Below are 27745 nucleotides of genomic sequence, written 5' to 3' on the forward strand. Positions count from 1 at the left end.
GGAGGATGATAAAAACACTCGTGTAATCTCAGCCGTTAGATTCATCCCCCACACCACCACAAGCTAAACAATCTTTTACTACACGTGCGGTAAGTTTCAAAAGTTGATCAAGGAAGAGAGTTTAAAAGATTCTCAGCTCTTATCTTCTAAAGCTTCTTCATCACAACAACACCTGAAGCAACCTCGAGCTGGGTTAACCAGATAATAATAAGAATATAATAGCATTTTGGTCTGGTTTACATTTACTTTGATAATAGGTGATCTTTCCTCGATGGTTAAATCGAGAACTAGAGAATGAGAAAGGTTTATAGTATCTCACACTAGAGAAAAATGTATGACAAGCAATAGCGTTATAACCAAGGGTCAAGCAAAAATGATTACTTCAGTAAACCCGATGATCCTTCTTTCAACTAAATAACAAAAGAGAACGACAGCTTTAATAAAGCATCTTTAGATTTGTTTGGCTTCGACCTTCTTCTTCTGCCACAGCCTGTCCACGCCACTGTCTGCATCTCCCTGCAATATAGTTCATCCTTTAAATTAAAACTAATGATCAACTAAGAGACAAGTCATCTGCTTTTAAATAGGAAGCTAGTAACTTTGATTGAAATAAGGACAAAGCATCCAGAGTGTATTAGTAATTAGATAATACAAGTGTATGACTAACCTGGGCACGAACAAAGCCGCAGAGAGCAAAGGTAGTGAACTGTCCGGTGTAGATGCCATCAGAATCTAAATGCCCAATGTTGAGCTGAACAGAGGCGTGATCCTTTGAAGTGATCATCCGGTTAGTAGCAGAGCTGTAGAACAAGAACCAAATCGTTAGTAACAGTGTGTCTGATCAAGTAGGGGGATCATAATAAGAAGAAGAAAAGGTGTATTAACCATTTCCTAGGAACGTATAGTTCTGTGATCTGACCCTCTTCGTTCTGCATCTTGATTGATTTAGCTCCAAGTGTATAGACCAATCTAAATCCAAACACTCGACTGTATCAGAATAGAACTAACAATAATGACGATTAACTACATTAAGGAATCACATCCAAGAAATTAAACGACATCGTGTGGCGATAAAACTCAGTGAGACAGCAAAATCTAACAGAACTCTTGTGCTTATAGTAACCGAGAGAGCTCAAGGATTGACCAACACGCGAACAGCACAAACAGAAACGGTGAAGAGTGTGTCTAAGTTTTTACCTGTGGAGGAGAGGGGAAGCCAAGGACGTGCGGCAACGGAAGAGAAACGACCTGTCGGAGAAGCCGCAGCGCTTATATTCGCCAACAACCCTAAGTTCTGAAACGGGCCTGCCATAAAAATCGCCATACTTGTGGCCCATTATGGCCCATGTCTATATATATTTAACTCCATATTTTTCGCAAATCTGTATCGATCAACTTCATGATCCGTGTGGTTCAGGAATCAGGAATGTGCTTGTTCATGGCATGCAGTTAGTGGTTATTTCTCTCTCGCGTCAAATGTGGTACATAAACTGCTTCAGATACATATTTCAAAAAAAGAGAGAAAATTTTGAGTATATCAAAGGTTTCACCGTGAATGGATTTTACCACTCCATCGCATTCCATAAAGTAATGTCTTTAGAGAAGTTTTGATAGCTAAGCTTTCAAATATACAATGAACATTAGCAAAAGAAAAATTAAGGATGGTTCCGTAATTAATCTATATACTATATTCTAGTTATGCATTGTCTTTAGTCATTAAGTGGTTATAGAACGATAGCTAACCAAGTTGCTTTGGTCTAGTGGTATAGGAGCTCCAGCTGGAGTGCCCGCCCCTGGGTTCGAGCCTTGGCCACTGCGGAATTTACATATGGGCTGCAGCATCCGAGACCGAAGACCGTTACACGGTGAGCCACATGGTGATGCCCTGGCAGCGTCCTTGCTCACTTCGGTCTCTAGTCTGGACCACCTCGATGGGGCCAGGATACTCGGTTAGCAAAAAAAATAGAACGATAGCTAAATGAAATATAAAAGTTTTGGCACTGCATGTGAGAATTATACTACGCTTCGATACCATTTCTTTTTTTTTTTAGTTCCTTTAGAACTAAACTTTTCACTCTGGGACTAAAAAGGGAAAGACAACTAGAGCTAACAACAACAACACTATACGGCTTTACAATCTTACATTCTAGCCAAACAATCATTGATTTATCAATGCTTAAAACAAAATACTCACTTCCACGGCAAAATCATTGCCTTCAGCTTCTTTGCATTAAACTACCAAATCGTGTATTAACACCAATATAAAACATCATTATTACACTTGTGACTTATAACAAACCAATACTTTGGTTTATAGTATTAATCTTGGGTTTAATCATACTCTCCCATTAATGTCTCTTCATAAAGTAATTGCATATCTATATGTTTGTTTGCTAGTTCTGTGGCAAAATAAAATTCATGAACAACTTTTAGGATTATTTAATAATTTATATATTGACAAAATTATGGGCTCCTCCTTGTCTCTTCTAATCCATCTCCTTTCTCACACTCCTATATTTTAAAAGGTGGATAACAAGATTCTTCATATCTTTGGTAATCTTATTGTTTCCCCTAATCTCCGGTGTCTTTTACCGCTTTACAAGACCAAGAAGAAAGAGTTTTGCATAAAGTTTAATTTGTTTATACCACTAATGTAAAATATCAGTAATCTAATTTCATACTAGTTTTTTATATACCAAATCAAGTGGCATGTGGACGAACCACACCACAACAACCTCTTAAACTTTTGTTCTATGCACACCTATAATTGTGTCGGCAGCTCGAGTCCCACCTAGAGGCGTGCCTATAGTGTATTGAAAAAGGCATTCGCCATAGGCCCCCGATTAATATGAATTTTTTTAGGGCCCCAAAATTTAAAATAAATTTATAATCTAATGGTTTAGGCTTATTTTTAAAAAACCCTTTCCACATAGTAGACTAATATACATAAACTTATTCTTTTACAGGGTTAGATTTGTGTATTTGGTGAAAACGATATATCATATTACAAAATTGTTTTCATTATAGTTGTAAATAAGTTTATTTTTAAAATTTACCTTAGGCCTCTGAAACTCTTCGCACGGCACTGGTCCCACCTAATCAAGCCAACATAATGCTTCTAAGTTAGTTCCAATCACCTAAAACTAAGGTCACCAGCAAAAAGTATTTGATTATTTGTCTTTTAGATAGTATACTCATATTTAGCATACTATAATATTATTGGTTTGTGAACTTGTGAGATAACCAGCGATTATCATATTGTCCCTATGTATTGGCGCGCGGAATGTGAATATTTAATAAAAATTGATATTTGAAACTACAAATCATCATTAATCATTGTTACTCTCACAGATTTTTACGTGTAGTATGCAAATGAATGTATGTATACTTTAACAGATGGAACGATATCAAAGGAACACCATTAGGGAAGAGTTGTGTTTTCTTTAAGTGGTTTGATAAAAAAAAGATTAATCGATCTTTACCAAGAATTGAGTTTAAACACAGCAAAAATTTTAATGTTATTTTGCTTATATAAGAAAATCGTTTACTTTGCACACCTATAATTGTGTCGGCAGCTCGAGTCCCACCTAATCAAGCCAACATAATGCTTCTAAGTTAGATTCCAATCACCTCAAAACTAAGGTCACCAGCAAAAAGTATTTGATTATTTGTCTTTTAGATAGTATACTCATATTTAGCATACTATAATATTAATGGTTTGTGAGCTGGTGAGAGAACCAGCGATTATCATCTTGTTCCTATGTATTGGCGCGCGGAATGTGAATATTTAATAAAAATTGATATTTGAAACTACAAATCATCAGTTAATCATTGTTACTCTCACAGATTTTTACGTGTAGTATGCAAATGAATGTATGTATACTTTAATAAATGGAACGATATGAAAGGAACACCATTAGGGAAGAGCTAGGTTTTCTTTAAGTGGTTTGATAAAAAAAAGATTAATCGATCTTTACCAAGAATTGAGTTTAAACACAGCAAAAATTTTAATGTTATTAAGAAAATCGTTTACTTTGCTTGTTTGGTATGTAATTTGTCAACCCTAGGGATGAATTGATCGTGTAGTTGTGTAGGTGGTGGTGTTTAGAAGGAGTGACATACACGTCTTCATTTGGATTCAACTTCTTAAAAATTAAACGAGCCGACGCGATCGAGTATTTTTAAGGGAGACTGGTCAAATCGTCGGTGGAGATAAAAGAATTTGACAAACCAGTCAACCAGTCGTAGCCAAACCATGCCCTTGGTTCTACTTCTTACCAATCTGACACATTGTGTACATTTTGTCGGCTTGTTTTGAAGTTCTATATATATATTTTTAACAAAAACAAAAATAAAGTCACCGGTTGATTACCCTTTTGAGCACTAGTAGTGATATACATGTAACATGATGACCCTAACCTATGTTTATTAATCCAACACGTATATACAAAGCAACAAGTTAATTTCTGAATTGTATATACCAAAAATATTCCAAAGAGAATATCAAAAGCGATGGTGTTTCAGTAAATAAAACCAAGAAGATGTCCATTCTAAGTCATTTCATTTAATTTCAAGAGACTAAATAGACCAACCCTTAAGCCCTCCTTGTCTGAAAGAAAAATGGTGAGCTCTCGTGTGATCTACGTTGTAGTCGCGATTCTCGTGGTCGTGACCGCGGGGGTCGAAGCGAGCGGTTACGAAGACACGTTAGGATTCATGGTCCAAACCGGATCGTCCTCTAACTGTAGAGGATCAATCGCAGATTGCATACCGGAAGAAGAAGAGTTTGGACTCGACTCTGAGATCAGCAGGCGCATTTTAGCCTCGAAGAAGTACGTTAGCTATGGTGCAATGAGGAAGAACAGTGTTCCTTGTTCCAGACGCGGCGCATCTTACTACAACTGCCAACGTGGCGCTCAGGCTAACCCTTACAGCCGCGGTTGCAGCACCATCACGAGGTGCAGACGTTGAAATTTGAATCTCCTGCTTTACTCTTTCGTTCTTGTGTTGTTTGTTTGTGTTTGTTTTAAATATAACTATAGTTATTTCACCGACGGATACGGATGTGATGGTTTCGTTGTCAACTTGTTAAACAAAACGTATGCATATGTTTATCTATGCTTTTCGTTTTGTAATCACATTTAATTTGGAATCTCGTTGATTGAAATAGTTATTTGCTTATATATGTTTACAAGGCTAGTGATGAAGATTTGTTCGTTGGTAAACTACTTACTACTACTAGTTGTATGGCAACTAGCTTTCCTTTTACCTCAGACTAAGTTAGTAAATATTACACAATTATTCATGAACATAGATAATTTTGCCAAGATGGCAATCTTTTCGATGTATACAGTGAACCTATCTCATGAACTATTTCTGTAAGTAAATTCTTGAGGTGTCCTTAGATGGATCGAACGAACATAACGTCTAGACAATTACTTCGTCTGCCACCCAAATGCATGTTTATAGGACAATAAGAATGGTTTTGTTAATGCAAGAAAAGTTGATAACTGATGATTACCGAAAGAAAAGTTTTTTCGTCTAAATTTCATTTAGCATTCAATAGAAACATACAAGATGGAATACAAAAGCCGACGTAATAATAACACACACAAAATCTGTAGAAACAAAGTTTAAAAAGGGGGACTTAAAACCAGCAAAAACCTGAAGAAAATATACTATTATCTAAAGAGAGAACTAATCTAAAACTAGAACTCATGAACTAATCATTATTCACAATCTTTCCATAAAAACAAGTGGCCCTGGAATTGAACTAAAAACTAAATGACATGACATGAATGAACTACTCCAAGCCAAATTAGAATAAGCAACAACAGAAACGAAAATCAAGCTAAAAGACAAGACTCAAACAATATAAGATTGAAAACAAAGTCAGAATCAAAACATCTCTCTACAGTATTTGGTTGTTGATGGCCATCTCTGTTTTATCTAGTAAACATGGGCCTATCATCAGCCCATAAAAGCCCAACACTTATCCGAAGTGTGACAAAAGCCTGCCTACTCCACCTGCTTCCGTAACAAACTCTTCGCATCGATGGCGAAGCGACGATGGTGAACTCGTATGCACCTCTCCGTTTCACCATCCTCATCTCCTTCTCCCTCGCAGCCGCCACTTCCTTCAAACTCTCCGCCTCCCACTCTCCCTCCTCGCTTCCGAAAGCCACCGCCGACGATCTCCTCGCCGTTTTAGCACCACCTTCCTCCGCCGCGTACACCGTCAACCCCGCCGTCTCTCGAGAACTCCGCTCGTGCCTCAAATTCCTCGTCCCCTTCCAACCGCGTAAACCTATACCTGATTCGGGACGATGCTCGCTTCGCACTGGACTCTGCTCAGGGAGGAGGTTCGAAGAGGAGGAGGAGGATGAGAATTCTCTCGTCTGGCGGCCACCGGAGGCGGTTCTCGAGCTCGCTCGTCTCGCTGTTGATTCCGGAGGTGATCCCGGTTCAATTCACCGAGCACTCGATCCCAATATGATCCCGGTTCGTCTCGACGGTTTACTTAGTTACTGTTGATTAGATAAGTGTTGATTGAGTTGCTTTGTTGTGTAGGTTCCTCCTACTAATGTGGAAGGATCAAGAACGAGCAAGTGTCAACTCACGAGAACTCCTTATGGCCGTCACTTCATAGCTGAAGTATTATTAGCTTCTTTTTTTTTTAAACGTTGTTTAGTGTTTTTTTTTTAATCAGAGTTTATGTTAATGTGAGATGATGTACAATGAACAGGAAGTGAACTCGTATTTTGAGTTCTTGTTTCGTCTGATTGAGTCTAGGGGACCGAGTGTAGGACTCAATGTTTCGTTGAGTCGATATGATTTGTTCCATGGTCATCTGTTTATTGCTTCAGAATCTGGACGCCTTGGGATATTGTAAGTCACCTTGGCTTCCTTGTTATACACTATGGGTTCTTGAAATGGTCTTATGACTGAAGTAAACAAGGGTCATGTTCTGTGTGTGTTTGTGTATGAACAGAAGATGAGTGTATGGTATGCGAGTGTTTGACTTGACTTACACTATGGGTTCTTGTAATAGTCTTGTGAGTTATAACTGGAGTAAACAAGGGTCTTGTTCTGTTAGGAGTTGGTTATGTGTATTCGTGTAAAGAATTGAGACGTTGCAATATCAATTTATAGATTGGTGTAAGGTTAAAGTAGATTTTAGCGAGTGTTGTTGATTAGTATCTTTTGCTGATGAAAAGAAATTGGCAGGTTTCATGCTAAAGAGTATCCGGCTTATGACAAGAGATTGTTTCCTTACAACATGGGATATTGCCAGAGAGGTAATCTCTTCTCTTGTCCGTGTGTGACTGGACTTTTTCTTGCATTCTCTTGAAACTGAAAGGTGGGCACGGATAATCCCTTATTCGTTCTTGCAGTAAGATGATTGTATCTTCTTTTTGTTAGGATCTGATGTGAAGTATGGTGATTCCATCAACTTAAGAAACATCCTTTGGCTTGCACCATTACCAAGCAAATCTGGTCCAGGTTGGCTTGCTCCAGGTATCTATCCTTCCTGAGAGTTGTAAAGTAGGAAAATTAGTCTTCCTTTAACGAACGTATGTTAACATGTCTTTGATTACGCATGTTCATTTTAGAACTTTGCCTTGCCTTATGTTCATTTGAATCACGAGAAGCCATTGTAACTTTACCGTTCTTTGATTGATCCATAGGTGTACTTGTGGTACTTGATGCGCATCCAGATGGAATCATATACCGAGATCTCATCCCTAACTATGTCAAGTTTGTAAGAACTATCTACGAAGGTTTGAAACAACTCTCTAAGCCTTCTCTCATCTCATTTACCCTGTATTTGCTAAAAATTTGTGGTTTATATTTGTCTTCCTTCACTAGATGATCTAGGAACTAGTACAGTTGATGTCAATTACTTGAATGTGGGAGGAGCAGGAGAACCTGATTATCAGCTTTTCATTTGCTGAAATCATTCACACATTACAAGTCTGTACATGATTGAAACTGTGCTCAAGATTTAGTTACTGGAGATGTTGGAGGTTCAAGAACGTGGGAGCTGGATGCTAATTTAGAGCAGGTGTAGAAGCAATGTGAACAAGTTAATGTATCAAGTGAAATTACTTATTAACTTAATTGATAAAGGTATACTCAAGGATAATTAATTGCTCAAGCATCATTAACAGTTTAAAGGTAACCTTAAAATAACGGTTTCAACGGCCACAGATAGGCTTAGCTGAAGAATTGATAAAAGACGAGTTTTAGTCTAAAAAGTAAAAAAGCTCCGACGCCGGGAATCGAACCCGGGTCTCCTGGGTGAAAGCCAGATATCCTAACCGCTGGACGACATCGGAATTGTTGAACACTACATAACGTAAACACATACTAATTATAAACTATTGAAAACAATGTGAATATTATAAAGTTTCTATTTGACCTAAAAGATCACCGATCGAGTTAGAGATCCAACTGTCTGAATCCAACAAGGTTTCTCCTCTCTTTGTTAGGGTTTTGTTCTGTTTCTCTTCCTCTATTACGGGTTCTTTACCGATCTCTAAACCTTCTGACCGGAGAAGATGGTAAGTCGCTTCCTGGGCTTATACTGAATCTTCGGTTCTTCTTCGTACTGTGTTGATTTCGGTATAACTTCAAAGGTTGACTCTTTAGCTTATGTTTTTGCGTTTTGTAGCTTCCTCTTTCGCTACTCAAGACTGCTCAAGGACATCCCATGGTAAGTGAAACTTCGACACTTGATTATAACATATAGATCAGAAGTTTGAGATGCTGCGTTAGGACTTAGGTGCATAGGATCTTCTTTTTTTCTCTTAAAGTTTACATCTTTATGATGATGGAATCCTTGTGGTAGCAGAAGTTAAGTAGGTACTGTTTAAGTTTAAAATGTTGCGTTAGGACTAGTTGGTGTACTTATTATCTTAAAGTGTACATCTTTTTGATGATGGAATCGTTGTTGGTATGGTAGCTTGTGGAGCTCAAGAATGGAGAGACATACAATGGGCATTTAGTAAATTGCGATACGTGGATGAACATCCATCTGCGTGAAGTTATCTGCACATCAAAGGTTATCTTCTTCTCTCGTATATTCATACAAAGTTTCCATTTTTTTTTTCCTTCTATTTTCGTCTTTTAAGTTTTTGTGTGGTTGACACTAAGATATGTTTGATTATGCTTGTAGGATGGAGACAGGTTTTGGAGGATGCCGGAATGTTATATCCGTGGTAACACTATTAAGTACCTTCGTGTTCCAGATGAGGTAATATACTCTTTTGTGTATGTATATGCTGATCTTGTTTTTTTTTTCTGACTCTTCTTGCTCTGGAGTGATGATGCTTAGCCAAATCAGATATGTGCTCCAAGAGGCATTAACCCTGTTTGAGAAAATGGGATTTTGCCTCTTGTTGTAGCGCGTCTTAGACGATATCACAGAGAATGGTGTTTGCCTGACCAGTTTATTGACTTACTTGTGTTGTGTTTCTGAAGCCAGTAGCTCCATATAGGATATTTTGTGTCCTCTGTGATCAAATATATTCAGTTAACAATACTCTAGATATCTGGAAGTGACAGTCATAAGCTGTCTCTGTTTATGTTGTTCTTACATCTTGTACAAGATTCTTCAACCTAGAATGTTTTTACTGATGTTGACTTGAATTCTCTGCTCAGGTGATTGATAAAGTACAGGAGGAGAAGACCCGCACAGGTATAGTTTGTTCATATCTACATGGTGCATTTTTTCAACCGTTGCTTATCATTTACCAACCGTGGTTAAAATATGTGCAGATAGAAAACCACCAGGGGTAGGACGTGGAAGAGGACGTGGTATGGATGATGGAGGGGCCAGAGGCAGAGGCCGAGGAGCTCCAATGGCTAAGATGAGTGGCAACAGAGGTACAAGCTGTCTGTCACATAATCTTTGATTAACTTATTCTTAATAGTTTTGTCTGCTACAATGGCATTTAAGCTAAATTATAATATGTTGTGAAAACAGGAGCAGGGCGTGGGCGTGGTTGATGATTCAACAACTTATGAAGGACAAAACTCTGTGTTTTCTAGCTGGCTCCTATCGCTGCTAGCTTCTCTTGCTGCTGCTGTTGCTGCACTAGTTTGATTATATTAGAAGGGGATAAAATTGCTTTTACAATATGATTTGACTGTTTTTTCCTTTATGTATCATTTTCATGCTATATTTCATGCTATCCAAAGAGCTGACTAATTATCTCTGTATAATATAAAATTATTCATAACATGCTTAATACAAATGATCTCTACGATGTAAGAATTCACAAAGCACAGTTATGTATGTTAGAAATTGTCCACATGATTTTAGTGGAGACTAGAAAGTGTTTTCTTCCAAAGAAGAGACTTGAAAGTGTTTTCTTCCAAAGAAGAGACTAGAAAGTGTGTTCTTCTTCCACATCTTCCGTGGCCTCAACTATCGCCGTATCTTTGTTTTCTTGTGTGTGTTTCGAACACAGAGCTTGTAAGAAGGTGGTGGGGGTTTAGGACCTGCAAGCTCCTCTTCTTTGGTCAACTACAAATTGTTCTTCCTAATGGTTTATTCGTTATTTTACTATCCAAGGTAAAATGTGAAGTTGTGAACTACGCTGAGACTCTGATACAAAAGAGGATTCGGTTTTACTAGGTATCGACTAGGTGTGCATTGTGTTTGCTATTGTTTTCTTTTGTTGGTCTTTCTTGGCCTATTCTTCTTTTTGTTGAGATCTTTCAGTCTTGTTGTCTTTAATTTTTAGTATATGAAAACATTACTTTTTTTTTGGAACTCATATTTTATAACATTCAAATTAAAGTCTGGTAGTTGGGAGTTGAATAACCCCATCAACCACATCGGTTTCAGCTGCCAACAAAGCAGACTTAGCTAAACTATCCGCTTGACCATTTTTCTCTCGAGAGATCCAAGAAAAAGAAACAAAATCAAACACAGAAGCAAAGGAGAGAATGTCTGCGACAATCCCGTAGATAACTGGCGAACAGGCGTTCGAGTTAACAGCACTAATCAGTTCCGTCGAATCCGACTCAAAAGCTACACACTTCAGCTCTTCGTGGGCTCCTTCTTTAATAGCTGCTAATAGCGCAAGGGCTTCAGCCATAAGAGGGGAGCTTACATAGTCCTCGGTTGCCTTGAACAGCTTTATGTTTGTTGGCAAATGAATGACCCATCCCAAACCCGCCGAGGATCCTCCATGCTTCCAGGCAGCGTCCGATCTGATGACCATCGTTCCGGGAGGGCTCTGTTTCTTCTGGTTCCTCTGGCTTCGAGCAATCGAGGGAGCTGGAGCCTCCTGTTGGCTCGATCCCCATTCACGCGCCAAAGCGATTGCTATCGAGACCGTATCCTCCGGCGTACCCGAATGACCTTCAAACACGAATTTGTTTCGCGCTTTCCACAGGTTCCAAAGAATCCAGAGGCCAAGGGTCTCACTTGTTACTCCCGACGGGGGAAGGCAAGATCTGGTAACAACTGCTGTCCAGTTCTCAGCTAAATCTACCATTCCGCTACTCTCCAGTGTCGTCACAAAAGGCGCTATATTCCAAGCCTGTTGCGCAAACGGACAGTGCAAAAATAGATGAGTGATAGATTCAATTCCTCCACACCGTTTACAGAGAGGGTCCACTGGAACATGTCTCTCAAATAAACGCTCTCCCACCGGCAAAGCTTTCTTCAGTAGCTTCCAAGCAAACATCTTGACTTTTGGAGCCACATCTAGGTTCCAAACGTTCTTTTTCCAGTCAAAATTTGTACCAGGAACTAGCGCGTCTCTGTTATGATTCCTGTCTACAGCTGCATAATACCCGGACTTAACTGAGTACTCTCCCGTACGTGTTCCTAGCCAAGCCATTTTATCTGGCGCCCCCGCTTGACTTGGTTTTAGTCGCTGAATCACCTCTTCATAATCCGGGAGAAACACCCGTAATTTCTGCAGGTCCCATTCGAAGGATTCCTCTTTCATCAGTGAAGAGACCCTAAGATCTACACAATCTTGTCGCACAGGTCCCATCGGCCTTTCCTTTCGGCAGGGGTTTAACCAGGGATCTTGCCAAATCTGGATAGATTTCCCATTTCCAACCAGCCATCCCATGTTTTCCAATAGCAGATCTCGTCCCAACAGTATGCTCCTCCAACCATGAGACATAGCTGATGCTTCCTTAGCGATGAGGATATCATTCTCCTGACAGTATTTGCCAAATAGGACACGTCCAAGTAAGCAATTAGGATTGTGTAGTAAGCGCCAACCTATCTTGGCAAGGAGAGCTAAATTGTAGCTCTGGAAGTCACGGAAGCCCAAACCTCCCATAGCTTTTGGTTGAGCCATTTTATCCCAGGAAATCCACGCCATCTTTCGAGTGTCTTCACTACTATCCCACCAATATCTTGTGACTGCTGATTGAAGGCGCTTGCATAGCGATACCGGAAGTTCAAAACAAGTCATGGGATACGTAGGCACAGCTGTTAGCACACTCTGGATCATAACCAATTTTCCCGCAGACGAGAGGAATTTGTTTGACCAGCTACGAGCTTTTTGCTTCACCCGATCAACGGTCGAGGCAAATAGGTCCTTTTTCTTTCTGCCAAAGTGCTCCGGCATTCCGAGGTATTTTCCGGTCCCGCCTTCTTTCTGAATTTCAAGCTCCTCTTTAATCTGTAGTTTAAACTCCGCCGGGGTTTTCTTAGCAAATGTGATAGAGGATTTCTCCTTATTGATCAATTGACCCGAGACCGTTTCATAGTCCGCCAAAATGGTCTTGAGCGCTGTGCAACTGTCAATGTTTGCGTCGAGGAAGAACATCGTATCATCCGCAAACAGTAGATGGTTTATCCGAGGGCTAGCCCTTGCTACTTGCAATCCCTTGAGAGATCCATCTTCTTGCGCTCTGTTACATAATCCCGAGAGGACCTCGCTACATAGGATAAAAATGTAGGGAGAAAGGGGGTCTCCTTGACGGATACCTCTACTCGGTACTACCTTCCCTCTAGGCAAGCCGTTAATGAGGAAGGAGTATGTAACTGAGGAGATACACTGTAAAATACAGTCAACAAATGCCTGGTGGAATCCCAACCGAAGCATGACCAGCGAGATGAATTCCCACTCAAGGCGATCATACGCCTTGCTCATATCAGTCTTAACCGCCATCGCACACCTTTGTTCCGCCTTTGAGGTTTTAAGATAGTGGAGTACCTCATGGGTGATCAGCACATTATCACCTATGGCTCGCCCAGGAACAAAAGCCGATTGATTCTCCGAGATAAGCTTATCCATCAGTGGTTGGAGTCGGCGAGTGATTAGCTTGGAATAAATCTTGTAGTAAACGTTACACAATGCGATGGGTCGATAGTCTGAAACTTTCTGCGGGTTATTGATCTTAGGGATGAGTCGGAGGTGCGTATCATTAATGTTCTCCGGCAGTGTGTCCCCGACAAAGAATCCCTGGACCTCCTTCACAATATCTGGGCCGATCTCTGTCCAATGAGTGTGGAAAAAACCCGCTGAAAATCCGTCTGGGCCCGGGGCTTTCTCCGCATTAATCGAGAAGACTGCCTCGCGAATCTCCTCTGCCGCTGGCACTGAGGTGAGTTTTGCATTCTCCTCCTCTGTGATCATAGGTCTGAGGGCGTGTCTGATCGTTGCTTCCCTCTCCCCCGGTAGCGAAGTAAATAGAGTCTGAAAATAGGAGCCAATGACGTCCACTATTTCTTCTTCTTTATGAACCATCTGTCCATCCTCTTTTTCAATGACGGAGAACGCATTAGCTCTCTTTCTACTCTTAGTAATAGCATGAAAATATCCGGTATTGCGATCACCGAGTTTCAGCCACAAGAGTCGACTCCTTTGCTTCCAAAACTCTTCCTCCGCACGGTATGCAGCATTCAATTTTGCGGAGATGTCCTGGATCAGCGAAGTGTCGTTTATTGGACTAGCCAATGCTGCATTCAGTTCTCTTTTCTTCTGCTCTATAATGACTTGGCTATTTCTCTGTTGTTCGCGGTTCCAAGCAGAGATAGCGCTTCTCGCAGATGCGAGCTTATCCATAACCGACGCGCTTCGAGAGCTCTGCCATGAATCCACTATAACTCTCTTTGCCTCTTCATTCTTGCATAATCGCCTGTCGTATCGGAAGAGTCCTTTCCGTCTCTTTGCCCCATTATCCAACAGAGTGATAAGTGGTTTGTGGTCCGACGTTAAGTCGGCTTCAAGGTACTGACATCTCGCCATGGGGAAGAGCTCAGCCCAAAGTGTGTTAGAGACCGCTCTATCTAATCTGCATCGGACCAGATGGTCGCCTCTCTGCCCTCGCCACGAGAGGGGGTCTCCCGAGTGAGGTATGTCAAATAGGTCTCCTTCGGAGAAGAACGTACGCAGGTCGGTGAAGGAACCTTCGGGTCTGACAATACCTCCCTCCTTCTCCTCATTACTTATAATGTCATTGAGGTCACCCGTGACCATCCAAGCATCGTCGCGGGTGAGGGCATTTGTAACCAACCGATCCCACAAGAGATTCCTCTCATTTCTATCAGTACTAGCGTGGACAAAAGAGACATAGAATTTCTTCCCTTCAAAATCTATTAAAGCCTCAATTACATTAGCATTGGAATTTAAGATATGCAGGTTTAATCCTTGCTTCCAGTACAGAGCAAGGCCTCCGGCACCGTGGCCTGTCGGCGAGACTAAGTGGTGATTGTCGTAATGTAAATGCTCGAGTTTCTTGATCACCACGTCATCGGGGTTCTTTGTCTCCATTAGGAAGATGATATCAGGGCCAAACTTCTTAGATATCTCCCCCAATCTTTGAACTGTCCGGGGATTCCCCAACCCCTGACAGTTCCAACTTGCTATTGCTAAGGAACGGGGGGGGATGGAGCCCGAAAATCCATCCTGCGTCTAGTTGATTTGGGAATCAAGTTGATGATCGGCGCATTCTCAGAGGTTGTCCCTTGCTCACTCTGTTGCGGCCCTCGGCGTGAGGTTCCTGTTTTTGGTTTGTTGGCTTTTGTCACTTTTGAAGAGGGGGTAACATTTGATGGGGACTTTCTGCGGACTGGCGACGGTTTCTGGGAGACAGTCCTTCTCTTTGGAGCTACGACAGAGGTTGTCTTCTTTTCCTTGATTTTCCCGCTTCCTGGAGGTCGTCCCGGCTTCCTCTGATTGGTCGCTGGAGCAACTACAACTGAAGCAGGTTCGCGAGGGTGGGGTGGCCCTAGTCTCTGGGAAGCTGGTAATCTCTCAGAGCTCCTCAATTCTTGAGAGTCCATTTCCTCGCCAATCGATTGTCTCGCCTCAGGTAGTCCGAGTCGGAGTGTAACAGGTAGTCTGTCCTGTGATCGCGTACTGTGATCAGACAGGGAATCCCCTAGTTCTGTTACTTTCTCACTAGGGCTAGGACCTAGTCTTTGCAGCACTGGTGGGCGTGGAGGAGGAGAAGCCGGTTGATCATCTTCAGCAGTTGATTTTGCTGCAGAACGAGCTATCATTCGGGCAGTGTTGTCTATTTGTCCACTCTCCTCAGCTTTCCTCATTCTTTCTTTTCTAGCTTCTCTTTCTGAGGGATCTGCACACAAAGTGTACTGCATCATAGCTTCTCTCGCTGTTCCAAGCGCTTCATTATATACTTCCTGAGGGATAGCATCTCGCCTTTCCTGACGGGGAAACCCCCGTTCAGATGCCTTAGAGGCGCTCTTAGAAGCGCTTGATGCTGTATCCTTTACCTCCGGGATTGCCCTGTAGACTTCCCGGTAATAACTTCGGGTGGGAGGAGCTAGAGGGGGTCTCTGAGTTGAAAGCTCACGGGGAATTCTTTCCACTCTGCCCCTGTCTCTAGCTTGAGAGGAACGTCGTTGAGAGCCTCTCTCCTGCCAGGTCATTGAATGTGGTTTGTAAGCTCTTTGACGCATGGAGTCTCTAGATGAGTGCACTGGGCGTTGATCATATTCTCGACGAGACTGTGGAGTAGGGGATTGGTATGGTCGCTCATATCGTTTCCCCGATTCCACCATATTTGATTTAGCTTTTGTAGAGTCTATCCCATTAGATTGGTTCACATCCATTCTACTGCTGTTTCCATCTCGAGAAGCTTCTTTCGCTTTGGCTTCTGCTCTAGCCACTAGACACTCTTTCACGTCATGATCAAGTTTTTTGCATTTTGTGCAATGCTTGTCGAGACGTTCATAGACTAGAGTTGTAGTGACTGAGTCACCATTTGGGAAATCAACTACAGATGTAGTTAGCAGGGGGAGTAGCCCATCAACATGAACTCTCATTCTCGCTGAGAGGGACGTAATGTCTGCTTTTTCATAGAGCCCTATATCTTGGCCGATGACTCTGATAATGGGTTCTGTCCACAGGTGTACCGGAAGTCCTTGCACCTTAACCCAAAATGGTATTAGAGAGGGGAAGCTGGGGGAGACAGTGGGCTCCCAACGCTGTAGTATGATCATCCACCTAGCATAATGGTAAGGGCGCTGTTCCAGCACTGCTAGCAGATCTGACTCTAGTTCAAACTGGAATTGAAACAAGCCATTTCCCAGATCCGAGCCTATTGGTTTGAACTCAGTTTTCCAGTGCTCCGTAAAGAATGGTATTAGAGACCAGACTTTTTGAGCTGTCTTATTAGTAACTCTTCCTATCAGCGTCAGAGCATGCTTCCTCAAGAGCTCGTCGTTTTCTGGTAGAGGGGCTTTGACATGAGCAGAGCGGGCCGGTTGTTGGGACCCTAGATCGATTCCTTTCCCTTTCTCCGCCGACGAGATTCTCCGGTGAGCCATTCCTTGAATCAGTAATTTAAAGTCCCCTACAGCTCAGAGGAATCCCCCCAAGACAAAATATATAGATGGGGACAAAGAGAGCCCCGCTCTCCGACTCACAAAGAAAGTCGGTTGTATTTGCAGTCGATAACCTTGATGTCACGCGCGAAATCAGTACTAGGAAACCCCAGTGAAAATTTTGATCCAAGCAAACTAGAAACCAAACTGGTTCTTTGCATCGAGGAGGAAGGGAGATGCTTGAAATAGAGTTCTTCCTTGAATATCAGATAGACTTGTCATCTGAAAACTGTCGTCGGAGGTGCTTACCGGCGGAGAGACGGCCTGTCGACCGGAGTCGCAGGGAGAACCCGGAATTTTGTCCCACAGATTACGCTTCGGACCACAGGATAATTCTATTCTAAGGAATTTTTTGAAATCTCAGAAAGGGGATCAGACTTCTGCACCAATCAGCAAGGAGAGACCGTTGGATTGTCAACGGGGAACAGAAACGGTCCAGCGGTTAAAAGAAACCTTGGTAGCTGTGTCTGGGAGAAACCTTTCTCTAATTTTTTTTACTAAAAGATTCTTATAATAGCTATATGAAAACATTACTATAAGCCAAATTCAGTGAAGTCTTGGGGTTCTCCTCGTAGCTGGTCTAATAATAATGTAGAGCTAAAGCTTGAAGTCTGCCACTGGGCCGCATATTTTGTAAGATTATTTGTATACCACTCATTGGCTCCACAACATCTGTACGTTCTCGTTTGAGACTGAGCAATGGTCTTTTTGAGTTGGTTTGATGGCTCTCTTGATGATATGTGGCTGGCCCTTGTTAACAGGAACATCGGATGAGGTTAGGTCAGAAACAAAACACATATCATATTTAGTATCTTTTCATTTGGTGTGTTGGTTGATTGTTACTTGAGAACACATTCTCCCAACTATGATGTATGCTTTAACGAGGAGCAACTACCAAACACTTAACTGGGCCTATAGCCGTCAGGCCCATATATGTAAACGCACCAAAGAATTTTGCCGTCTCAAGCTTGTTTGAGTAGTGCATTTAGTCCCACATCGCGTACACATTAAATGAATACCACGCGGAGCAGAGTATAAGAAGAGAAGTGCAGAGGACGTTAAAATCACTTACCTGGACGGGGTCAACTCGTGATCAAGAAGACGAGTTGCCTAGGCTAGTGACTTCCATTGCACATGAAGGAAGGGCGCTTAGCCTAAGGTCTTCCCAAGTGGAAGAGCCTGCGTCATTATTTGTGGCAGAGGGAGCCTGCGTCCGCGCGGCTCCTACCATACATTACGAGTCTTTGAACCTTTTTGTATTTTCGTAACTGTTAACCTCTTACTTTGTTGATATCGTATTTCTTGTTTTAACAAATTACAAAACTTTGCTGTATTTTATGCAGAATTGAAATTTCAACGACAGTTACAGAGAGCATGACAATAATAATAATTGGTATGTCAAGCTATATTAATTGTCCTCCCACATCGGAGATGTATATCAAGTAGGATGGATTTGGTGACTATAAAAGAGAGACGCAGTCGTTGGTTGAAAGTCATCTTGGCGCTTGGGGCAATGACGCAGCTAATGAGGTACTAACCGAGGCGCGTCTATTGCTGGTTGAAAACTATTTCCAAACCCCCTCTTAGGCCTTAGCTTGTCTTTGGCCTTCGAGAATTTCTGGAAGGGCTCCCTTTGGGGTAAAGCCCTACAATTATCAAGTTCAAGTTTTGATTCTTAATTCTTAGCCTTGGTCAAAACGTTGTTAAGGCACTGTCTTTACATGTTTATTGCATTGCCTTTACATGATCTCTAAAACTGAAAATTATGTTCATAATACACAAAAAGAACTTCAATTCAAACACTAAACCATATTAAGCAAAAAAAAAAAAAACTAATCTTAAGAGTAGAACTCAGTGCTAATAACTGATCAACACATAGTTTTGTGTTGGTTTATGCTTTGCCACATTCGGTCTACAAACAATTCAACTTTTCATTAGCGCAAAATGTGTTCGTAAGTTAACAGTACTCATTATCATGTCTTTCTTGCTTGACTCTTCATGACGAAGCTCTTTATTCTGATATATATATATATAGAAGTTACCGATTGATTAAACTTTGCTCTGTTTCTGATGAAAGAAACTGCTTTTCAATATTCATGTGAAAGACAATAATCGTTATAGCAAATATGCAGTTTGTGTTTGAGTATCCAGGAATGTAAGTTATGTAACCAGAAATTGTCAAACAGTTAACAGGGCTTACAACATCTCGCCATGTGTATAACAGTTTGAAGCTTTTGAGCGAGTGACATGTGCTACTAACAAGTCCCACATCGCTCAAACATAAAATGAATAACACGCCGAGCAGAGTATAAGAAGAGAAGAGGAGAGAACGTTCAAATCACTTACCTGGACGGGGTCAACTCGTGATCAAGAAGACGAGTGGCCTAGGCTAGTGACCTCCATTGCACTCTAAGGATGGGTGCTTAGCCTAAGGTCTCCCCAAGTGGAAGAGCCTGCATCATTATTTGTGGCAGAGGGGGCCTGCGTACGCGCGGTCCCTACCATACATTATTAGTCTTTGAATTTGGTTTATTTATTCAAGTCATTATTGTTTGTTATTCCTCTATAAATCGAATGTTTATTACAGTCTCGAGAGCAATAACATATGCAGAAAACGAAGTTGTTTATTGATTTAAGGTAGACAAAAAAACTAAGTTCACTCCCAATTGTTAGATGGTAGAAGACATCAAAGTTATATAATTTTCCAGTTTGAAAAACCTGATTCTTATCTCCTTTTAAAGCTGCATCAAAAGTAAATTAGTATGTATTTTCATAAAGACACTATTCTTGGGATGTCTATATCTTTTTCTGTGTGCTTGAGATTCTCTAAAGTGAATTTAAATCCCTTGTTCTCGCTGTTTCTTCACTGGTTATAGTAACAACACCGAAACGTATGTAATATGGATCATATATTCGTGACAAGAGCAAGATTACCGTCACCTCTGATGGCCAATTCTCCAAAAGGTTTGATGAAATCTAAATCATCTCGTCTAGTTTTGCCTAAGTAAGATGTTTGGCTATAGCTCTTAGCAATGGATTTGATAATGATTTTTTTTGTTCATCTTGTGGGGTTTGAGTCTTGCTGCTAAGATCTTGGTAGAGTTTTTTTTTTTTAATTGTAGAATCTTTGATTTATCTTGAGCACTTTTTTTTTGTGTGTAACTGTAGATACCTCAAGTACTTGACAAAGAAGTATTTGAAGAAGCACAATGGGATGGGTTGGCTAAGAGTGATTGCAGCCAACAAAGACCGTAACAACCTCTATGAGTTGAGGGACTTCAAGAACGAAGCTGAGCATGAAGACTAACCCAATGATTTTTGAGTTCCTCTCTTTACAGTTATATCAGTTTTGGCTTTGATATTATTCTAGTTTGTTTACGGTTATCTCTGTTTTGGTTTTGATATTTTTTCTAATCATTCTTAGTCACCAACGACCCTACTTCAGTTAAAATGCCTTTTAATTTGCTAATTAGTTATTAATGATATAGAAAACAGCAGTGTGCGAGCCTGTAAACAAATAAAATGTGCTTGTTGAAATGAGAGACAGAGAAACAGTGTGTTGAAAGCAACGACGTCAGAGGGGAAAACCCAAACCCATAAACATGGGGGGGAACGATTCACTTCATTTTCGTCAGAACTTAAGTGACAGTGAACTGCACTTTTTTTTTTCTTTTATAAAGAATGAAATCTTTTAGTTATACAAATATCTTTTCTTTTCCCTTTTTCACATATCACAAGATCTATCGACTAAGATTCGATGTTCATGCTTTAAAACATGTAACAATGATTGAATTGATCCCTGTTAGATTCGACAATCCCAAATATGATTTTCTATAACTAATAAGAACGTGAAGATGAAGATAATTATGTATATGGGTTAAAACATAAAAAAAAACATGTTTTCTAAGGAAAAAAAAAACAAATAGGGCAAACTCTAGTACAATTTGCATGCATCTCATTGAACTTGGGCTACCGTTGACTATGTGCTACAAATATATTAATGTTATAAAATATAGAGATCATAAAGGTTTGTTTTAGTTTTGTTAATAATGGGAGAAGACAAGAACAGTAAGAGCATCTGCATTAGTGAACTCCATGGGGAGTTCACACAGTTTTCGAAAAAAAAAAAATATTAAAATAAATAAAAGCAATGAACCTCTCTCTTAGAAGTTCACTGCACTGAACCCGGATCATCACTGTAGCGCGGGCCCCACGACACGTGGCGGCCCGCGATTGGTCCGGTTATAAATTTTTTTTTTTTTTTTTTTTTTAAAAACAAAAATCAAACAGAAAAAAAAAAATAATAAAAAAATGCTTTGTGAACTCCTTCCAAGGGGTTCACTAATGCTGATGCTCTAAGTGTCTAAGTGGTAAAGAAAAAAGTATTGCATTGGAACTCTTCAAGACACAGAAAGTCTCTGTCTCACTATCTATGGGGTATGGTAAAAAGAAGGAAAATGGAAAGATAAAAAGGAGAAAGAAACTCGCGAGGAACACGCAACCCACTCCTCTCTGTGTTACTGTCTCCGCGCGTCACTTCTTCATCATCTCGCATTCTCTTCAGATCTTCACTCTTCACCATCATTTTCTTCTTTTTTTCTTTTATACAACAACAATATTTCATTTTTTTTTTGTAACTTAATTATTTCATTTCTTCCCCATGTCAAACCAAGTTTTGATGTCTTAAAAATATCAAGCGTATTAGAGAAAGTTGCTTAAAACTTTGATTACTAATTCTACTAATTATACTTTATTGGAAAACTTAAATGTAGTGGTGTGGTTTTTATTTTAAAGCAAACACGTCGCATGAAATACTTTGTCACTTGGTTTTGATTGAATGTGTTATTATTAATGGGATTGCATGAACTACCATGTCATTGTGAATATCGGGATTAGTCGGACGCTTAATTGTCGTTAATGAAAGGCTACACTACATTTAAAGTGATTTAATCGTCGTTCCTTTCTTATCACTGCGTTCCTTTCCGTGTAAACCATCACTTTAATTATTCGGCGTTGCATGTGAGTATTCACGTAGTTAATGCTGGCAAGTATACACGGAAAATTCAAACCCCAAACGCTCTTAATTATAAGATTTTAAACTGGTAATAATATGGTGATCTCATAACTATAGTTGTGTTCAAACCCAAGTTGCAAAAAAAAAAACTGTAGTTGTGGTGACGTCATGATGAAGTAAAAACTGGGGAAAATAGTGAGACTTGAACTTGGATTCGGTGGCAGGAAGTACTAAGTAGACATAGCTATTCACCTATCTTTACCGTCTGTCTCTATTACATACATTGCGTAATGATGTATTTCATTATTTATTAACAATGCTTAAGATATTCTTACAAGCTACCCAATGTTGTCCATTTGTAAATCGATGATTTGATCCTCTTATCCTCGTCAAAGGTCAACTATGTTTATTCATGCATAATCAATTTGCAATTCTCCACCAACAAAAAAAAGTTGGTTTTATTATGTTGGGAAAAGGTCTCTTTGTTTCTGAAAGGTAAATGTTTTGAAATAAAAATATGATTCAAACTAAAATTCTGATCTGACATTCTCTATATATGATTATTATTAGTTAATAATGATATTGTTCTTCTTCAAATAATATTGGTTTGAAATTATGAAAAATAAATAATCACAAAATATTTTAACTATAATATGCTTGAAACACAAAAAATGCATCTTTTAAAAAGAGTAGGAGTAGTTATTAATGCAAGTCTTGTTTTACGAATCTATATATGCAGACATGCATGTTGTATATACATCTCCCTCAAAGTAAATTTGAACAAAGAAAAGAAAACATTATTAAAAGTAATGAAAGACTTGGTGATATGATTGCCATCTCACTTCTTATTCACATTTAAAGAAAACCCACTTCAATACTCAATCACTTTGATTCCACTTCCATTTTATTATTATGTTATAATACTTTTGAATTTTCGGATTTATCTTATTTTAGACTTCTGCCTCATTTTATCAAACAATTAAAACCCACTATATATAAGTAAACGAGAAAGAGGAAGTTCATGCCTCCTCAGTCCTCACTATAAGTTATATACTTGTTCTTAACTATTTTCTTCAAGATAAACATCTCTCTCTATCTTCCTATACAGTAAGTAGCTATATATATGTGCGTGGCCATGGAAGCTATTTGGAGTTGATGCAAGAGAAATGTAATGGGTGAGTAACACTTGCTGGAGAAGCAGGGCACGTGCGAACTAATGAGAGATCTGTACATGTTGATCATATTTTTGCACGTGTTCTACTACTCCAACACGTGTGTCTCTCCCCCTTCCCGACTATGCAATCGTCCCCGGTGAGAAGATAATTTTCATAAGCGATCTTAGTTGAAATTTACCGAAGGATTCCCTATCGAACAACTTTATACTATAAGAATGCTTTGAAATAAACACTGGTAGGTATTCTAGATGTTTGTCACTTTTGTTGGCAATGGTACGCGATATTTATGAACACAAATGGGCATGGACACATGGAACAATATTGGTTAATTTCGTTCTTATAATCATTGGTAAATATAATTTCCATGGAGAGGTGAGATTTTTTTTTTTGACAAAGGGTTTTGGAGAGTTAAGAATTAAGATATTCTTCCCGAATTACTGATAGTGTCTAAGTAAAAATATTTAACTTCTTAATATTAATATCAGAATATTCAAGTTTCAAGACTTCTGTTAACTCTGAGTCTCTGACAAAAATCTGTTTCTTATGTATTCCTCTATATAACATTACCTTGTTTTATTTTTATTTTTATTTTTATTTGTAAACGAGTTACCCAAAAAATACACTGAATGCTTACGTCATTTTTATAAATATGTATGCAAACGTGTAAATAGGGTAAAAAGAAGAAAGGTTCAGTTCCCTGAGAAAGCGGGGGACTTTCTCTCTTTCACTCTCACTGCCATTTAACTGTGAAATAAATTAGAGTCACTGTTAACTTACGCAAGTAATATTCTTGTCATGTACTTGTGGAGACAGGAAAAAGAACACTGGAGGGTACAACTTTTTAACGAATTTTTGTATAATAAATAAAGAAAGACAAACATAACAATGCACATTCTTCAAACAAAATTGCAATTTCCCTTTTATCTTTGGATATGGGAACATCTTCTCTGACTTGGAGTCCGATTCCAAACAACTCGTTACAGTTGCTCAACGCTGAGTAAGATTGGCCGACTCTCAAATCGGTATTGAAAGATATATCAAAAGGATTCTTCTCCACATCTACAATGTCAGGTTGGTGTTTTATCCTAGATTAGGAAATGTAGATCAATTATGTCCCTAAGCTGTACTTTATATGGTACCAAATTGAGTTATGACTCATATTGACGTTAACAAACTGTTGGGAAGGTTATGTGGAATTAATAGAAACTGAAAAGTAGCTGTTCATCCAAACTAAAAACCAAAGAAATTGTTTACTTAATTAAAATACTGAAGAATTCCACAATGTTATATTACACAGTACACACGCATCTTATTACAAAAGACTGTCTCAAAGTGAGCCAAACCAATATCAAGTTTATTAAGGCTAGTTTGAGAAAAAGCTGTAAACGCAATATTGTTTTAAACTTTTAATATAGTGGTAAATATACCATAGTTTGTAGTGTCATTTCCCAAATTCAAAGCATATAGCAGCTAATTTTTAATCTATGTTACGAAAAAGAAAGGTATATTATCAATTTATTCATAAATTATCAAAATTACATAAAAATAATAACCAAAGGTACTTGAAAAATATTCAGATTACTTGAAAAATTGAAATATCAAGTCTCGCAAGATGACTTCAGCTCAAATTAGAGTGAAACAAATGGGCTCACTACCCAAAAGCTTTCCAGTAATATGGGCCAATAATGGGCTTAGTATGTGTATTTGATCAAAACCCAATATCTCGTCCTCGTCTGACATTTTTTCTCCGTCTCTCTCTCCCCCTTCGCCGGACTCCGTCCCTTCCCATAGTCCAGGTACCAACCGGGTTGAATTTCTAGAACTTTCGAAATATTCTTAACAGTTCTTACAATAGATTAGTTTCGTAGTACCAGGCTATCGAGATTCAACCTTGAGAATATGGAACAAACTTCTCACTAGATTGATATCCAACCAGGTGTTTGATGAAATGTCTGAAAGAAGTTAAATGCTGGAGAGTTATAAACACAGGATGTAGATTCTTCTACGTTTACTATTAAATTCTCTTTCTCTCTTAAAGGGTTACACTTCGTTTCTCCTTGCAGACTTTTATAGAGTAAGACAGAGAGAGACAAAGATGGTGATTCTTCCACGTCTCTTCGACTACCTCAAACCTTTCGTCCTGAAGATGCACTTCACGAACAAGTTTGTCCACGCCCAAGTCATCCACTGACCAACAGCCACAGTGGCTTGCTCAGCGAGGTCGCATGAGAAAGCATTGAGGGAAACAATGGGGGTCATACGCGACGTGGCTGCTACTTTCAAAGATTGGTAGAATCCTCGGGGAAAGACTCTTGATCAAAGATATTCCAGCAGTTGCTATTCACATGAAGAAAGAGCAGAGGTATCATGATAAAGTCAAGGCTGTGATTGATTCTGTCAGGGAAGCTGGCGTCAAGCTGCTTTGAGACATGTAATCAAATCATCAATTTCATGTTGTTATTTCTGAACATTGTCGTGTTTTGTCGGCTTATCTGACAGGTTGCTGCCACAATGAAAGCATTGCTTTAGTTCATGTTATGAGTTAAAAAGACTATTGAAATAATAAGACTTTATACAAAGCAATAAAACCAAAGTAGACGGAGTCTACACATTCGGGTATTCGGGTCGACCCGTGTGTGTCTTCCTCGCGGACCAGACTTGTTGAACTTAAGTCTCACGAGTACTCTTGTCTGCTTCGTCTTTCATCTGAACTTTTGCTTCGAGCATTTAGATCAATCAAAGAAAAGATGGGAAGATGTTCAACGAAGAAGGTGTTTCTGATTCAGAGTCCGATCCTGTTTCTTCATCTCCTCATCTCCTTCTCGTCCGGTTAGTCCCAAACCTTAGGGTTCTCGTGATTCACATTTCCATTTGATCTGCTCTTTAGATTTCATGAAATGGGTATTGTAGATTTCTGATTCTATCACTCAAAGTCTCAATCTTTTTGTCGTCTGATGCAATCCAAATTGAGTTTTGCGTTCTGTTCCTCAGCTTGTTTTTTTTTGTTCATGTGGGTTCAGTGTTCGTTTTTTGATTGGTCTATTCATGAAAGTTGAAGTCTTTCATACTAAATACTTACCAAAGCTGTTTAACTTGAGGGTAGTGCTCTGTTTTTGGATCAGCTTCATGAAAGTGAAGGTCTTTGCGATAAAAAAGTTATCAAAGCAGTTCACTTTGAGTGAAATGCTCTGTTTTTGGATCATCTTGATTTAGTCTGATGCAAACCAAATTGATTAGAAACTGAGTTTTGCGTTTTGTCAATTGTTCCGCAGCTTGTTATTGTTAATTATTCATAAAAGTTGAAGTCTTTGCAATAAAGCTGTTCAATTTGAGTGAAATGCTCTGTTTTGGGGTTGTAGGTGCAGTGAAACCGGATCCGAGAGGAGTATGTGTTTCTAAAGGAGGACGCTTTCCACCGTATGAATCAGCAGGAAAGCCTCCTAACTCCGTTGGTAGAGGATCCAAGGATCTAACTATGTGCCGTGTGTTCCGTAAAAGGACATGTTGCTCTCCTGCTCAGACAACCCCAGCTTTCGTAGCTGTCAGAAACTTGGCTACTCATGGAGAAGCTAGTCAAGATTGTCTGCATTTGTTCGAGTTATTAGAGTGTTCAATCTGTAACCCGGACGTCGGTACTCAACCCGGTCCTCCTCGCATCTGCGCCTCCTTTTGTGACAGAGTTTTTGATGCTTGTAAAGACGCATACTTCTCTAGTAATGCACTTACACAGGTAAAGAGTTATAATAAACAAAACAACATGGACCTTTGTTTTCTGTGGGATTCTAATGGCTTCCATATATGTGCTTATAGACGATTGGTCCCTGTGGAGTAAACGACGATATCATCTGCGTTAAGGCCTCGAATTGGGAGTCTAACGGCACATCATTCTGCGAAGCAGCTGGCTTTGCCGTTCAGACAAATGAGGATTCTAGAGAAGAACCGTGTTACGGAAGCAAAGCAAGTCTAGAATCGGTGGTGGAATCATGGTCAAGAGACTCGAAGAAGAAGACCTCTTTCAAGACTGAGACTTTGTCATGTTTTAAAGATCTTCTGCAATGGGTTCGTGTAATGACAACGATTCAGAAGGTTTCTTTGGGAGTGTCGTTTCTCGTTGCAGGAATGTTCTTGATCAGGTTTGGCCTTTGTCTCTTCTCTCTTAAGGCTGTAACACTTACTAACACTTGCTTTTACCTGCTACAGGCAATGGAATAACCATAAGCAGAAGCAGAGGCTAGCTGCGATCCAGAGAGCTGCTAGAAGATTAGGAGGGGATGCGAACGGGGATTCATACAGTGCAGCTTTAAATAGAAGATTAGTTCAAAGTTGATTTTTTTTTTTTTTTTTTTTTACCAATGAACAAGCTGAGTTGGCGTATGGAAAGATGTTTAGTTGCAAAAGCCATGAGCTAACTGTTTTTGCCAAATGATAGATGTATTGTGTTTGAAATGTGGTACCTTGATGATAATGCAAAAAGGTTTGTACACTCGAACTTAAACTAAAAAGGTTGAAAGAAGGAGATGCAATTCTCCAGAAGCAGAAGAGAGATAGATCATTCTGCATCTATACACAGAAAATGATTATAAACGAGAAAATGAAAAATAAATCCAAAACTTTTGAAAATTTTCAGAAATTGAGTTTTAGAAAGTAATTTATACACCCCCAAGTATCTTACACATACATTTTGAAATTCTTGTTTAATAATTAGTTGAGTTTTTTTTTTTA

The 27745-nt window shown here is 39.6% G+C and overlaps 5 protein-coding genes, 5 non-coding genes and 1 pseudogene across 11 annotated transcripts; 9 read left to right on the forward strand and 2 right to left on the reverse strand.

Annotated features, from left to right (window-relative positions):
- Positions 1-293: 293 nt before the first annotated feature.
- LOC111200845 (40S ribosomal protein S21-2) lies at positions 294-1371 on the reverse strand. The gene is made up of 4 exons (XM_022692263.2): positions 1198-1371; positions 886-969; positions 668-800; positions 294-516 (listed from the first exon to the last, which is right to left on the reverse strand). Exons 1-4 carry the CDS (start codon positions 1335-1337, stop codon positions 451-453), a joined length of 423 nt encoding a protein of 140 aa, XP_022547984.2. The 5' UTR covers positions 1338-1371; the 3' UTR covers positions 294-450.
- Positions 1372-4499: 3128 nt separating this feature from the next.
- LOC111200464 (protein RALF-like 22) lies at positions 4500-5181 on the forward strand. Its single transcript, XM_022691663.2, has one exon. The coding sequence runs from the start codon at positions 4621-4623 to the stop codon at positions 4969-4971; it is 351 nt and encodes a 116-aa protein (XP_022547384.2). The 5' UTR covers positions 4500-4620; the 3' UTR covers positions 4972-5181.
- An 823-nt stretch (positions 5182-6004) lies between these two features.
- Positions 6005-8177, forward strand: LOC111200842. The gene is made up of 7 exons (XM_022692259.2): positions 6005-6501; positions 6571-6654; positions 6746-6888; positions 7228-7298; positions 7423-7518; positions 7689-7781; positions 7870-8177. The coding sequence occupies exons 1-7, from the start codon at positions 6070-6072 to the stop codon at positions 7953-7955; spliced, it is 1005 nt and encodes a 334-aa protein (XP_022547980.2). The 5' UTR covers positions 6005-6069; the 3' UTR covers positions 7956-8177.
- Positions 8178-8267: 90 nt separating this feature from the next.
- On the reverse strand, positions 8268-8339 carry TRNAE-UUC. Its single transcript has one exon. It is a non-coding gene; the product is annotated as a tRNA-Glu (tRNA).
- Positions 8340-8384: 45 nt separating this feature from the next.
- On the forward strand, positions 8385-10260 carry LOC111200843 (sm-like protein LSM4). Its single transcript, XM_022692260.2, has 7 exons — positions 8385-8564; positions 8675-8716; positions 8966-9064; positions 9179-9256; positions 9664-9700; positions 9781-9888; positions 9989-10260. Exons 1-7 carry the CDS (start codon positions 8562-8564, stop codon positions 10009-10011), a joined length of 390 nt encoding a protein of 129 aa, XP_022547981.1. The 5' UTR covers positions 8385-8561; the 3' UTR covers positions 10012-10260.
- On the forward strand, positions 9319-9452 carry LOC125578850. Its single transcript, XR_007316931.1, has one exon. It is a non-coding gene; the product is annotated as a small nucleolar RNA snoR127 (small nucleolar RNA).
- Positions 10261-17898: 7638 nt separating the features above from the next.
- On the forward strand, positions 17899-18062 carry LOC125578843. The gene has a single exon (XR_007316924.1). It is a non-coding gene; the product is annotated as a U1 spliceosomal RNA (small nuclear RNA).
- A 267-nt stretch (positions 18063-18329) lies between these two features.
- LOC125578887 lies at positions 18330-18480 on the forward strand. Its single transcript, XR_007316965.1, has one exon. It is a non-coding gene; the product is annotated as a U4 spliceosomal RNA (small nuclear RNA).
- A 692-nt stretch (positions 18481-19172) lies between these two features.
- LOC125578821 lies at positions 19173-19336 on the forward strand. The gene has a single exon (XR_007316903.1). It is a non-coding gene; the product is annotated as a U1 spliceosomal RNA (small nuclear RNA).
- Positions 19337-25118: 5782 nt separating this feature from the next.
- Positions 25119-25535, forward strand: LOC125577979 (annotated as a pseudogene).
- Positions 25536-25633: 98 nt separating this feature from the next.
- On the forward strand, positions 25634-27506 carry LOC111200840. 2 transcript variants are annotated; one of them, XM_022692255.2, is made up of 4 exons: positions 25634-25852; positions 26383-26753; positions 26834-27156; positions 27224-27506. In XM_022692255.2, the coding sequence occupies exons 1-4, from the start codon at positions 25771-25773 to the stop codon at positions 27348-27350; spliced, it is 903 nt and encodes a 300-aa protein (XP_022547976.2). In that variant the 5' UTR covers positions 25634-25770; the 3' UTR covers positions 27351-27506. The 2 variants fall into 2 exon arrangements, with proteins under 2 accessions (XP_022547976.2, XP_022547978.2); XM_022692257.2 differs by having other exon boundaries at positions 25767-25852; positions 26357-26753.
- The last annotated feature ends 239 nt before the right edge of the window (positions 27507-27745 follow it).

This window comes from Brassica napus, chromosome A9, assembly GCF_020379485.1.
Source record: "Brassica napus cultivar Da-Ae chromosome A9, Da-Ae, whole genome shotgun sequence".
NCBI classification, from domain to species: domain Eukaryota; kingdom Viridiplantae; phylum Streptophyta; class Magnoliopsida; order Brassicales; family Brassicaceae; genus Brassica; species Brassica napus.